This window comes from Vicia villosa, unplaced genomic scaffold (genome assembly GCF_029867415.1).
Source record: "Vicia villosa cultivar HV-30 ecotype Madison, WI unplaced genomic scaffold, Vvil1.0 ctg.001797F_1_1, whole genome shotgun sequence".
Taxonomy (NCBI): Eukaryota; Viridiplantae; Streptophyta; class Magnoliopsida; order Fabales; family Fabaceae; genus Vicia; species Vicia villosa.
Window position 1 is genome coordinate 329,391 of NW_026705732.1, and position 13,726 is coordinate 343,116.

Genomic DNA, 13,726 nt, shown 5'->3' on the forward strand with positions numbered 1-13,726 from the left:
GTGAGTTTGGTTTAGAGTGTGAAACTGTCTTGTATGAGTTTGCCACAACATAATATACATAGTATGCTCCCTGTATTGTTGAATGCCTTGTACTGATTGTGGGTTATTGATGTATGGTATGAAGGATTTCTGAACCGGTTTCTTCTTGTTGATGCAGGGCTGACTTGGAACAAATTTATGAACTAAAACCGTATGTCTTCCGTGAGCTGAAATGAAGTGCATAGAATTCCGAGCTCGACATAGAAAGGAATAGTATTTTCAAATGGTGAGCTAGATGTGTGGCATTTATTTCTTTTGTTTATATGTACGGCTGCTCTGAATTTACTGTGGTTGAATTGTTGGTAGAAAGTTAATAATTCTGTTTTGCTTCTGAACTTGTGCTGAGATGTTAATGAACCAAGTTTGGATGTTAACTTTGTGCTTGCCCTGTAGGTATTGAAACTGAATTTTATGCAAACTTGAACTGAACCGGCCCCGTGTTGATGGCAATTGTATGGTAAGGTGAATGTTTGGCTTTGTATGTGGATATATGTGCTGCTAACTTTATAGATTAAACCGAACCTGGATTGTCCTTTTTCTTGCAGGGCTTGGTTTGACTTTGGTTATGCAAGTTGACTGGAAATGGTTTATGCGTAGGCGCAGGTCTGAACTGATACGATGATTCGAATCGAATGGCTCTATTGGAAGGGGAGTAAAATTCAGCCATAGACCTTCACCTATACACAATGCTATTATCAGTTAGCTCTTGCTCTGTGTGAAATATTCAGAACTAAGAGCTTAACTATAATGAACTCTGCATGATGTAATTTCTTATGATGTAATTTTCTATGCAATTGTAATGTATGGATTTTGTAATGGAGTGATGTATTTTTGGATGATAATGTGATGGAGACATTTAGTTTTCCTCTTTTGTAATGGATGTTGGATATTTTTGTAAACTTTATGTCTGAAAAGAACTCCTACCATTTGTACAACTTGAATTCCAACTCTTCATTCATTTGAACTTCATGCAAAATTTTGAATGAATACTGAAATAGGATGAAAACCTCTGAAAGTTTAATGTGGATTTTGGTAAAAAGTCAATCGTTCCAAGTTGACTTTGATCAAAATCAACCTTTATCATCTAGCTTTCAAAGTTGAAATGATCCACCCAAATAACATAGAAACTCCAATTCTTGCATATAAATCCAAGTAAGTGGCTTGCAACCCAAGTAATAACCTGATCCACTCCTTAATTAATGAACATAACACAAATGCAGAGTGAAGATCCCTGATGATCTTAAGATAACACCCTTAGATCCATCTGATAATCCCAAGCACACAGAGTAGACCTGAAAAACCTCAGTTGAACAAATTTGCATAGTGTAGAAACCTTAATCACTGTGAAACCCTAGATCTTTCCACGACCATTGATCCAATGCCCCAGGTGCCTTATTGATTAATGATGCATGATGCGTTATATGACCTAATGGGAGGTATGCAAATGAAATGAGAAGCTTAAGCCAATTAGAAATAAAATATGTGGGCAAATTTTGGGGTGTAACAACTACCATACTTACTTGTTTGGTCTCTTTCACTTCTCTCATCTTGCATCCGACCACAAAAATAACAAGATCTCTCTATCACCTCCAAAATCTCCCTCAATGTCTCAACAGTCGAACCCTCAATCTCCCTCAAAAGTGTCTGCTACCTCTGCTCGTGCTCAAGACGTTACGAATGTCCCCATTAACCCTAATGAGATTCTTGAGGTCACCCCTTTACAGATGGTGACTCCATATGATCTTGTGACAAAAAGGCCTAGGACATCGCATGCACAAAGAACCAAAGAAACAGCAAGGAGACCTAAAAAGCCCAGTTCTAATCAAACTTCTCAATCGTCTGTTCCTCCCTCTAGGGAAGAACTAACTAAAGAAGTCTCAAGGTATGATCACAACGCCATTGCTAAAATGAGAATAATGGTACATCTAAGATCCCTGTTCCTTTAAATTCTATGCTTCCTGAGTCAAATGACAATTCTGGTAACTCTGTCTAAGAAAATAATGATAGGAATGCGAATGTTAATGACGCAAATGATGCGGTCAATAGAAATGATGATGTGAATATGGATGTGCATGTGGATGACAATAATAGGAATGATGGTGTGGAAGATATTCTTGGTAAGGACGATGTTATTGCTGATAATGATCACACTGAGGTCCCTGTTGGTGCTGTGTACAATGAAGAGGTACCTAGTAATGTTTCTGCTGATAAGTGTGTGAACCACTTTAAATATGGTCAAACTGAAGAAAAAGATCCTAAGAAGACTCAGGCGGATAAAGTAATCAACCTTGATGATCCCTCTGATGATGACCTGGTTGCTTCTATCAATCCAAGCATAGCCAAAAGGCTAATGAGGAGGAAAGGAAAGCAAGTTGTAGCTGAGGACTCTCTGAAGAAAAAGGCTGTGGTTAAGCCCACATCAGTTGGACCCAAAAAACCATGAAGCGAAGTGGTGCCTAAGGAGAGAAAGGCTAGAATCATTGCTGAGAATGAGTCAGATTTTGATGTTGTTGTGGATGTCAATGACATTCATCCCAAGAAGAAGGTCTCTACTAACAAGCTTGCTACTAGTGTCCCTGAAGTACCTATTGATAATATTTCCTTTCACTATCCATCCAGTGTACTCAGATGGAAATTTGTCTATCAGAAAAGACTGGCCTTAGAGAGAGAGCTTGCTCAAAATGCTCTAGAGTATGAAGAGATTATGAATCTTATTCATGAAGATGGACTGATGAAAACTGTGACTCAATTCTCTAAGTGTTATGAAGTCCTTGTGAAGGATTTCATTGTGAACTTACATGAAGACAATTGCAATAAGAAAACTAAGGAGTATTTGAAAGTGTTTGTCAGGGGAAAATATGTTAATTTCTCCCCCATTGTGATCAACAAATTTCTGGAAAGGTCCAATGAAGCTCAACCAGAGCTGGAAGTATCTAATAATCAAATGTGCAAAGTAATTACTGCTGGACAAGTGAAGACATGGCCTGTCAAAGGGAAGCTGAATGCTATAAAACTAAGTGTGAAGTATGCTATACTTCACAGGATTGGAGCTTCCAACTGGGTGCCAACTCAACACAAGTCTACAATTTCTGCTATCCTAGGTAAATTCATCTTTATTATTGGTACTAAGACCAAAGTTGACTATGGAACTTATATTTTTGAGCAAAATTTAAAGCATGCTGGTAGCTATAGTGTTAAAGGCCCCATTGCCTTACCTTCCCTTATTTATGGAATAATCTTAAATCAATTTCCTAATATTCTGAATGACAAATATTTTGTGTGCAAAAGAGCAAGTCTGTTACTCTTTCATCATAAGCTTTTTCAAGGAACACATGTTCCTGATGTTGTCTCAACATCAGTTGGACCATCCAAAGATAGAATACCTACAAGTAAAGCTGCTATGATTGCAATACTCAGAGAAACATGTAAGGAGCTAGAGTCCAGAAAACTGGCTCTGGAGAAATTGATCACCTCCCTTAAACAGATGAAGGAGCTGAGTCTGCAGACACTGATGTGGAGGAACAGGTTGAAGAAGATGATGAATCGGACAACAAAATTGAGAAAGAAGCCAGTCCTGATGATGGCACAGATAAGGAAGTTGGACTCAGCAGCTCTGAGTCTGAAGACTGGAGCAAATGTTATGTCCTAGTTTGTTGTCTTGTTTTGCTCTATTTCAAGGATGCTTTGACAACATTTCTGGTAAAAAGGGGGAGTAAAATTGTACAATGTCTGTTTTGTTTGTCACCCCCCAAATTTGAAATTTGTTGGTTTGTGTGTTTTGGACATCTATTTTGTTATTCTGGACAGATCTTATATATTAGTTGATATGTGTGATGGCATAACATGATAAGCTGTAATATCTACTCCTGCAAGTTATATGATGTGTTTTGTGTGTCTGTTTGTTTTTTGCTGCAAAGAATCTCTGATAATAAGGTGACAGAATGTTTTAGCCAAAAATTTGCCAAAGGGGGTGATTGTAGATGTTTTTATATTGGCTATATTTTGTGGTAAAACATTCATGTGGTATGTGTGTGGAAGCATGGAGGATTGTTCGGTTGAGCTAGTACAAGTTTTGTTGGATGTCATGCCCGATGTCATGAGATCTGTGTCTGACAGCAGTAGCTGTTACTTTTTAAGTTGTGATGTTTCCTTATTTATCTCAGGCTACTATTTGGGAAACTATATATTGTGTGTTGTATGATTAGTGCTAAATTATCTCGGTTTACAGCTTATGAGAACACTAAGTTGATGTGGAAATTAGGTTAACTTAGTTAACCCTAATTTATGTGTGGAAGGCCCATGGCCCAAGTCCTGCTGCCTGCTGACTATAAAACGACTGCAAATCCTACTTTCAGAGGCAGAGTTGTTGAGCGTAAAGATTAGTACACTCTCTGTGTTTCCACCGTGTGTGTTGTTATTGTTACTTGTGATCCAAACAATTATCACGTAGATGATTGCTTTGGAGTAGTATATCTTTGAGGTTGTTTTTGTTAATTGTCACTCTAAGCTTTTAAGCACGAGTGTGTGTCTCTTGATTGAAGCTTTTAAGCAGATCAAGGTGTGTTTTTTGAAGTGTGTCTTCTCTCTGAATTTGTTTAATGTTTATTTGTAATCACTGCTGTGATTGAGGGGGAGTGAGTGGAGATACTCAGGTCTAGGAATAGATTTGAATTACATTGGGTAGGTTTTAAGTGAGGAGTTGTAAACGGGGGAGTTTAACTTTGAATTAATTCTGCTTATATTGGATTCCCTCCCAGGATTGGTAGCCCCCAGAGTAAGTTGTTTGAACCGAACTGGGTAAACAATTATGTGTGTTCTTTATTGTCTTTGTGCGTTTCTGTTTTAACTATTTGTGTTGTGTAATTGTGAATGTCATAACATCCAGTACGACATCAAGCGTGAGTTACTAGAATTTTCAACCCCCCTTATAGATGAAGTGAACATAACACCGAGAGCAAAGCTTTAAGATGAAACTCTTGATTGATGATTGAGATGCAAATGATGTATGATCTTGGGGTCAAAAATTAGGGTATGACACACAGCGTCTTGGGGTCTGCTTTATTGGCTTCTTTCCAAGCTTGATAGGAAAATTAAGTTCCACCAGATTTTTGCTTAAATCATTCATTTAGTCATAGTCCCGTGTGAAGTAATCTTTGTACTCCTTCAGCAATTGGATTACTTCAACCCTGAGTTCTGGGATGAGATTGGCGCTGATATAAGTCGTCCTTTTACTCGCTCCAACTCCTAAGAATATTTTATCATCATCAAACTCTTGTCTTGCAACCTTGGCTTCATCTGCTTGAGGTTCTTTCTTATCCGCGTTGCAATATCTTGCAAAATGACCGAACCTTTGACAAAATGATGGATACAATATTCTGCTATGTAACAATTACTCCACGCGCTTTTATTTGGTTCACCAATGGAGTAATTCACGTCACGTAAGCATTGATTATCCCATTTTACTCCATTTGAATCAATTCAGGCTGGCATTTGTGAGCTTGCAACCTCACCACCTATGCTTTATCAGCTCTAGCATATGCCTTTTCTAGAATTTCCCATGTGAGCTTCGACGATTCATAATCACCAACCTCTTTGAAATTGACACTATCAACAAATTGATGGATCAAGAACACTGCCTTGAAGTCTTTCTTCTTCTCTTCCTTATGTGTTGCTCGTTGTGCATTTGTTGCACATTTGACAAGGGGATTCTCCTCGTTCTTGATCACTTCAAGAATATCTTGGTAGCCAAACAACACCTTTATTTGCTTGCACCATTTGTCGTAGTTCTTTGCATTCAGGTTGGTAGGTTTGTAGGAATTATTTTATTGGAGACAAGTTTCAAGTTGCACACTAGGTGTTTGGTGGATAAAATCTGGCTCTTGATGCTAAATGTTAGAACATTCAATCAAAAAATTGGTAAACAATGGAGGGTTTTAGTGTGTGGAGAAAGAGAGAGTGAGAAAAGAGTTAGAGAGAGAGAAAGAGAGATAATTAAGGGTGAAAATTTTCTATTTAATTTAATTATTCAATACAAACATACCACTAGGGTATTTATACAAACATTGGGATAGAAAAACATCAAGTTAGAAACCCGAAAAAGTTAAAAGTCGGACATGTAACTGATTACACAAAATCTATAATCGGTTGCAGCTGACGAAACTAAAACAATAACAATCAGGTGTAACCGGTTACTGCAAATGCGTAAGTTTGGTTATGCCAAGTCCAAAAGCGTTTTTTCTTCACTTCAAAAGTGATTTTCTCCTGCATGTAATCGGTTACTATGGATGGGAATAGGTTGGGCCGAGTTAGGCTTTGCCAAGCCTGAGCCTTGTAACACCCCATATTTTCTAATTTTAATTTAATTGGAAATTAAATTATTAATTAGAATTATTTTGGTATTTGGTTGAATTATTGTAGGATATTGAATTAAGAGCCATTGGGCCGGATGGTGAGGTTAGTAGTATGGGGGTGCTAAGTGAGTAAGCCCATTACTAACTATTTTATGTTTTCATAAAATAAAGGGAAATAAGGAAAAAGAGTCAGAACGTGAAAAATGGGAAGTTGAAGAGAAGAGCTGAAGAACGTGAAGAGGAACCAAAGAGGAAGAGGACCAAAATGAAGAATTTGGCTAAGGTAAGGGGTGATTACTCTAATTATGTAGTATTATGATTTTGATGATGTTAGGATTGAATTAAGGGATTAGAATCTCTATTTGGGATGTTAGGTTTTGTGAAATACCAACACTGACATGTATGATTTGATGAATTGACTGCAATTGATGATGTAGTATTTTTACATGGTGTTTTGATATGTTGTATGTGCATTAGAGTCATGTATTTGGAGTATTTTGATGTTATTGATGATCAATTTTGTAATGGTATGAGTTGGTATGTGTTTGGGATGCATAAAAGTCTTAAAAATCATGTTTTTCAGCTACTGGGTTCGTGGGAACCGGTTCCCATGTGGGAGGAACCGGGTTCCACTGTGTTAGAGCGTTAAAAACATCATTTTTGGGTCCAGGAACCGGTTCCCATGTGGGACGAACCGGGTTCCAGTACAAATTCCAGCAGCACGCTTTGAAAACTGTTCTAACTTTAAAAGCTTCTAATTTTCAAACCGTAAGTCCGTTTTATATGCCGTTTTGGACGTTGTTCCTTAAATTGAATTCTCTACCATATTGAATAAATAAAACAATAATAACTTGATTTTATTTTGAAAAGTATCGTTTTCTTCAAATGTGGTTTATTCTTGTTTTGCATAGTTGATGAGGTGCAATGAATTGTTGTTGCATAACTGAATATGTGCAATGATGTGTGTTGTTATAATGTGATTGCTTTTGCTTGTTATGCAAATGGATGTTGTTCGTGGTAAATATGGTTATCATGTGTTTTGATGAATGATGATGCAGATGGATGTTATTCATGGTAAATGTTGTTATCATGAGTTTTGATGAATGATGATGATTGATTTGTTTTGAGTGATGCATGATACATGTACATACTTGTTGTGACGTTATTGGTAAGATGTGATAAAGCGATGTTAAGCATCGTATTGATGATGATATAAGTATGTGACATGTGTGCATTCATTCATAAATCATTTGCATTGGAAGGCTGATTCCCATTGTGCGGAGATTAGCAGGCAGTCATCGTGTGCCCATGTGGGGTGTGAGCGATGAGGCAGTAGTCGTGTGCCCATGTGGGGTGTGAGCGACTAAAGGGCAGTATCAAAGAGAGAAGTCCTGTGAATGTGATTCACGAATTTTGGTACCACATGCATAAGAGTCTGCATGGTCTTTGTATAAATTATGACATGTCAGGATGAAATCCGGTGTTATGATTGTGTGGTGTTATTGGTGCATACTTATGACTTGTGCTTGTGATTGGTATGAATGGATAAATCTGAATATGCTAAGTAGGGTGGATAATTGCTTATGAAATTCTATATCTGATGATTTATAATGCTATTTAATTATGATGTAGTCTCACCCTTACTTTGATGATTTCAGATTAAGGATGTAGCGGCGTCTTGATTGGGTGAAGATAGCTTGTAGGCTAGCCCGTAGTTCGTGTCGAGTCATGCTCTGATTGTAACACTGGGATCGACTAGTATAGCGTTACTTGTTATACTTTGTTGCCATTTTGGCTAAGGATTATGTATTGAGTATTGTGTGGAGTTGTTTCCTAATACTGTTGAATTAAGTTCCGCTGTGCTAAACACATGTTTGATATTGGTTAATTTCTAATAAAGCATGACAATCGACTTGATGTTTTTATTCATCGAGTAATTGTAGCATCCTTGCTGTTTATTTTACTCTGATTATGTTATATTTCCGCGGGGTTTTAGAAGGGTGTTACAATAGTGGTATCAGAGCAGGTCGGTCCGTCCGGCAAATTGTAGAGTCAGTTGAGTTGCACGACAGTTGAATACTGTCGGCATATTATCCCTTGGTGCACGACATGTGAGTGAACCACTGTCGGTACTTGGTTGTTTGTTGCGGAAGTTGGTTTGAAACAAGTGGGGGAGAAGCTTCGCTTCTCGGTTATGTTTCAGTTGTAAGATGATTGGTTCAGTAGGATGTTATTGGCAACAGTTCAAGCGTTGTTAGAGTTGCTGTTTCCCGAACCGAAGGTGACTTGGGATTAAGACTTGACTGGTAATTAAGTTGGAGCATCTTGAAGGAGAATGATTAGAGGTAATTAATGATTAATTGTAGGAGAGGGAAATTAAGAAGTTGTAATGTATCAACTCTGCTGATGGGCTGCGAAGTTGTCATTTGAGTAGCCGTGCGTCTCGGAAGAGGCTCAGCTGCAAGTTTGCAAAGGGGATTGCTGTCGTAATGTTCAGAAATCGCGCTTCGGCAATGGGATGTGTTGCTCAAGTTATAAGAATGTTTGGAAGTGAAAAGATATGATAAGGGGCTGTTTGGAATATGATCGAGTTGAAGAGGATGAGTTTTGGAGTGAAATTTTAGTAAGCAAAATGCAGGAAATTGCTGAATAGCTGCAGAACTTCGAAAATTCATAACTGGAGTTCTGGACATCCGATTTGAGTTCCGTTTGAAGTGTCGGAAAGCTAAAGAGATGAACTTTGTTATAAAAATGGTTGCAGAAGCTGTAACATATTTAATTGTGAGAGGATGATGTTGGAAAGAGGTGAAGTTGCGGTTACGCGTGCCCTTAGAACTATACTTGTTTGTTGGTACGACACGGGATGTCAGTGTCAGAGTTGAACGGATTGAAGGAATAATTAAAAGGTTTGCCGAGAAGAAATTTTAAGAATTAAGTGTACCATTTGAGGAGTTTTGGAAATATCATTTAAAGTGTCGCTGCATGGCGTCAGTGTTGCAATTTCGGACAACGATTGGAAAATTCATATCTTGAGATCCGAGTGTCTGATTTAAGTGTCGTTTGGGGCATTGCGAAGCTGAATTAATAACCATGATATATGTTGTTATTTGATGTTTAAGGATTGTTTGAAATGTGTCCCCCTTATAAAAACAGAGGCGTGGGAATTCTGGGTTGCTGCCCGGTTCCCCATAGTAAAAATCAGAGATGAGTTGTGGGGAGCAGCCAGGAACCGGTTCCTGTGTGGGAGGAACCGGGTTCTACTGTGTGTTTATGGAAAATTGGTTTTACTTTAAAAACCCATAACTTTCGATCCTATGAGGAGATATTCTGAAGTCGGTTAAGGAAGCGCAAAACTTGTTGAATAGGAATGCCTACTACCGCGATTGTTTGAAACAAAATTGAGTAGAATATGTTGTTGAGGATTAAGTTGATGAGGTGTTCGGTAATAAAGATGATTTGAGTACCGATGGATTTTAGTGAAGAATGAATTAGTAGAAAAGGTGAAATAAGTTTTAGTACGGTTGAAGTCGTATTTATGATGCCAAAGCAACGACATGTATAGAAGAAGAATTGTAGAGGATTTATTACACCTATTGGTGTGAGGAAGAATTGTTGAGATTCTGAGTGGAATGATACTTGGACGCAAAAGATGTCTTGGGATTTAGGGTGAAACCAGGAGTATGAATGTTGTCGCGGTCTTTTGCTAAGATGAGGATTTTAATTTGGAACGAGATAAATAGAAAGGTACGAGTATGTTAGTGATTATGAAGTTGCAAGTACTTAACAGGTGTGTGATGCTAAGTGACCATGAAGCAGATTATGTAAAATGTTTTGATATTGGTATCCCGCTGACAAGATCCAATGAAAAGGAAGTGTGCGAGTTGTAAAGACTCAGAGTGAACTATTGGACTATGACGATGTTAATGAGTTTGAGTGCAAACTCGGAAAAGGACACTATTATGTAGTAACGACGGTTTATGCTTAAATATGGTTGTCGGCTATCTATTGACAAATTGAGGACTTGATCACCCTTAATTTCTTGTTGATAGTAGACGGAATCATATAGATAGGATGAGCTTGTTTGTTACCTTAATGGTTTAGGATATGATGGATACTAAGCCGTGAGAATAATCACTCACCATGTTGTGTGAACTTATGAAGAAGTGAATACGAAAGAGTTCAATATATATTGGATGATGATTTAAGACGGGTAATCAGGGTCGCGCAACGAAAGTGTGATGTGGATTAGTGTGCGAGTTCTACTCGTGGGCAGTGAGGAATTAATAAGTCGGGAGCCTACCTAGAGAACATGAATTGATCTATATGTTAGATTTAGAATCTAGTGGATGCAAGGATGTCGTGCTAGAGAATTAGGACTCTTGTGAATAATTGCCGAGATCATGAGTATGTTATTATGGATGTACTTAGTTAACGAGTATGTATTCAGCGAAGCTAAGGTGATGAGTTGATACTATATGATGCTACGATAATCTTATGATGTGGTAAGGTGTTATTGTAGATTCCAGATGTAATGAGGAATTATACTCTATGAAGGACGAAGTTGATTTAATTCTTAGAGAAGAGCGAGACTCGGTTTGAGCTATTTTGTGGGCAATGGTATATTAAGGCTGATGAGTATGATTATAATTACTTGTGTTTACTCATTCTGATGGTTGGAATGTTTAAATAGAGGAAGTAAATCAGGACTTTGTTTTGAGTGCGAGTAAGTGTTGCTAAATGGTAGATGAGTACCATGTATGATAAAGAAGGATTCTGGAACGAATGAGTAAAGAGAGTCGAAATTGGATAAAACTGAGAAATCTAATTGGTAATGATGATTGTAATGAGTAATCAAAATAGTGCAGCAAAAGCGGAATATAACGTGTTGGATAATTGCTGGTATGACTTGAGAGGAGTCAGATGGTTGAAATTCAATGGTATAGGAATATTATTATCGAGCTCTTGAAGGAAGCAGTTGGTAAAAAGTGTAAGTGTTATTTCATCGCTCAGATGGAAAAGTGTGTCTAAGGTTGGTACGTTCGGTAGATGGAATGCCTTACTGCAGTGTTGATCGGGTGTGGTCATACCATGGTTGTGTAATTAGATTACTCAGTTATTGGGCGTATTGTATGGATCGCACCCCAACGTTTCATTGTTGTTAATCTTTTGGAGATATAGCGAGTGGTATACCTTGGGATGGTCAAACGCGACGTAAGAGTTGAGATTGAATGCATGAGGCATGCTTATGTTGGTTATGTCAGATGAATGTTGAGGTTCGACTAAGAAGGTGTTAACTGAGAACGGGAGAGTCAGATGAATGACTCCTATCTGGAACTTTGCACTAGAAGTATGTTTTCGAGGACGAAAACTCTTTTAGTGGGGGAGAGTTGTAACACCCCATATTTTCTAATTTTAATTTAATTGGAAATTAAATTATTAATTAGAATTATTTTGGTATTTGGTTGAATTATTGTAGGATATTGAATTAAGAGCCATTGGGCCGGATGGTGAGGTTAGTAGTATGGGGGTGCTAAGTGAGTAAGCTCATTACTAACTATTTTATGTTTTCATAAAATAAAGGGAAATAAGGAAAAAGAGTCAGAACGTGAAAAATGGGAAGTTGAAGAGAAGAGCTGAAGAACGTGAAGAGGAACCAAAGAGGAAGAGGACCAAAATGAAGAATTTGGCTAAGGTAAGGGGTGATTACTCTAATTATGTAGTATTATGATTTTGATGATGTTAGGATTGAATTAAGGGATTAGAATCTCTATTTGGGATGTTAGGTTTTGTGAAATACCAACACTGACATGTATGATTTGATGAATTGACTGCAATTGATGATGTAGTATTGTTACATGGTGTTTTGGTATGTTGTATGTGCATTAGAGTCATGTATTTGGAGTATTTTGATGTTATTGATGATCAATTTTGTAATGGTATGAGTTGGTATGTGTTTGGGATGCATAAAAGTCTTAAAAATCATGTTTTTCAGCTACTGGGTTCGTGGGAACCGGTTCCCATGTGGGAGGAACCGGGTTCCACTGTGTTAGAGAGTTAAAAACATCATTTTTGGGTCCAGAAACCGGTTCCCATGTGGGACGAACCGGGTTCCAGTACAAATTCCAGCAGCACGCTTTGAAAACTGTTCTAACTTTAAAAGCTTCTAATTTTCAAACCGTAAGTCCGTTTTATATGCCGTTTTGGACGTTGTTCCTTAAATTGAATTCTCTACCATATTGAATAAATAAAACAATAATAACTTGATTTTATTTTGAAAAGTATCGTTTTCTTCAAATGTGGTTTATTCTTGTTTTGCATAGTTGATGAGGTGCAATGAATTGTTGTTGCATAACTGAATATGTGCAATGATGTGTGTTGTTATAATGTGATTGCTTTTGCTTGTTATGCAAATGGATGTTGTTCGTGGTAAATATGGTTATCATGTGTTTTGATGAATGATGATGCAGATGGATGTTATTCATGGTAAATGTTGTTATCATGTGTTTTGATGAATGATGATGATTGATTTGTTTTGAGTGATGCATGATACATGTACATACTTGTTGTGACGTTATTGGTAAGATGTGATAAAGCGATGTTAAGCATCGTATTGATGATGATATAAGTATGTGACATGTGTGCATTCATTCATAAATCATTTGCATTGGAAGGCTGATTCCCATTGTGCGGAGATTAGCAGGCAGTCATCGTGTGCCCATGTGGGGTGTGAGCGATGAGGCAGTAGTCGTGTGCCCATGTGGGGTGTGAGCGACTAAAGGGAAGTATCAAAGAGAGAAGTCCTGTGAATGTGATTCACGAATTTTGGTACCACATGCATAAGAGTCTGCATGGTCTTTGTATAAATTATGACATGTCAGGATGAAATCCGGTGTTATGATTGTGTGGTGTTATTGGTGCATACTTATGACTTGTGCTTGTGATTGGTATGAATGGATAAATCTGAATATGCTAAGTAGGGTGGATAATTGCTTATGAAATTCTATATCTGATGATTTATAATGCTATTTAATTATGATGTAGTCTCACCCTTACTTTGATGATTTCAGATTAAGGATGTAGCGGCGTCTTGATTGGGTGAAGATAGCTTGTAGGCTAGCCCGTAGTTTGTGTCGAGTCATGCTCTGATTGTAACACTGGGATCGACTAGTCTAGCGTTACTTGTTATACTTTGTTGCCATTTTGGCTAAGGATTATGTATTGAGTATTGTGTGGAGTTGTTTCCTAATACTGTTGAATTAAGTTCCGCTGTGCTAAACACATGTTTGATATTGGTTAATTTCTAATAAAGCATGACAATCGACTTGATGTTTTTATTC

General features: G+C 37.6%; 1 protein-coding gene across 1 annotated transcript; it reads left to right on the top strand.

Moving 5' to 3' along the window:
- Positions 1–1,643: 1,643 nt before the first annotated feature.
- Positions 1,644–3,688, top strand: LOC131636634 (uncharacterized). The gene is made up of 3 exons (XM_058907246.1): positions 1,644–1,921; positions 2,047–2,446; positions 2,501–3,688. The coding sequence occupies exons 1-3, from the start codon at positions 1,644–1,646 to the stop codon at positions 3,686–3,688; spliced, it is 1,866 nt and encodes a 621-aa protein (XP_058763229.1).
- Positions 3,689–13,726: the final 10,038 nt, after the last annotated feature.

Coding starts and splice junctions, on each gene's coding strand:
- LOC131636634 (XM_058907246.1), top strand. CDS start 1,644: ATGTCTCAACAGTCGAACCCTCAATCTCCCTCAAAAGTGTCTGCTACC. Junction 1,922..2,046: donor CTAACTAAAGAAGTCTCAAG/GTATGATCACAA, acceptor AAATAATGATAG/GAATGCGAATGTTAATGACG. Junction 2,447..2,500: donor CTCTGAAGAAAAAGGCTGTG/GTTAAGCCCACA, acceptor GTGGTGCCTAAG/GAGAGAAAGGCTAGAATCAT.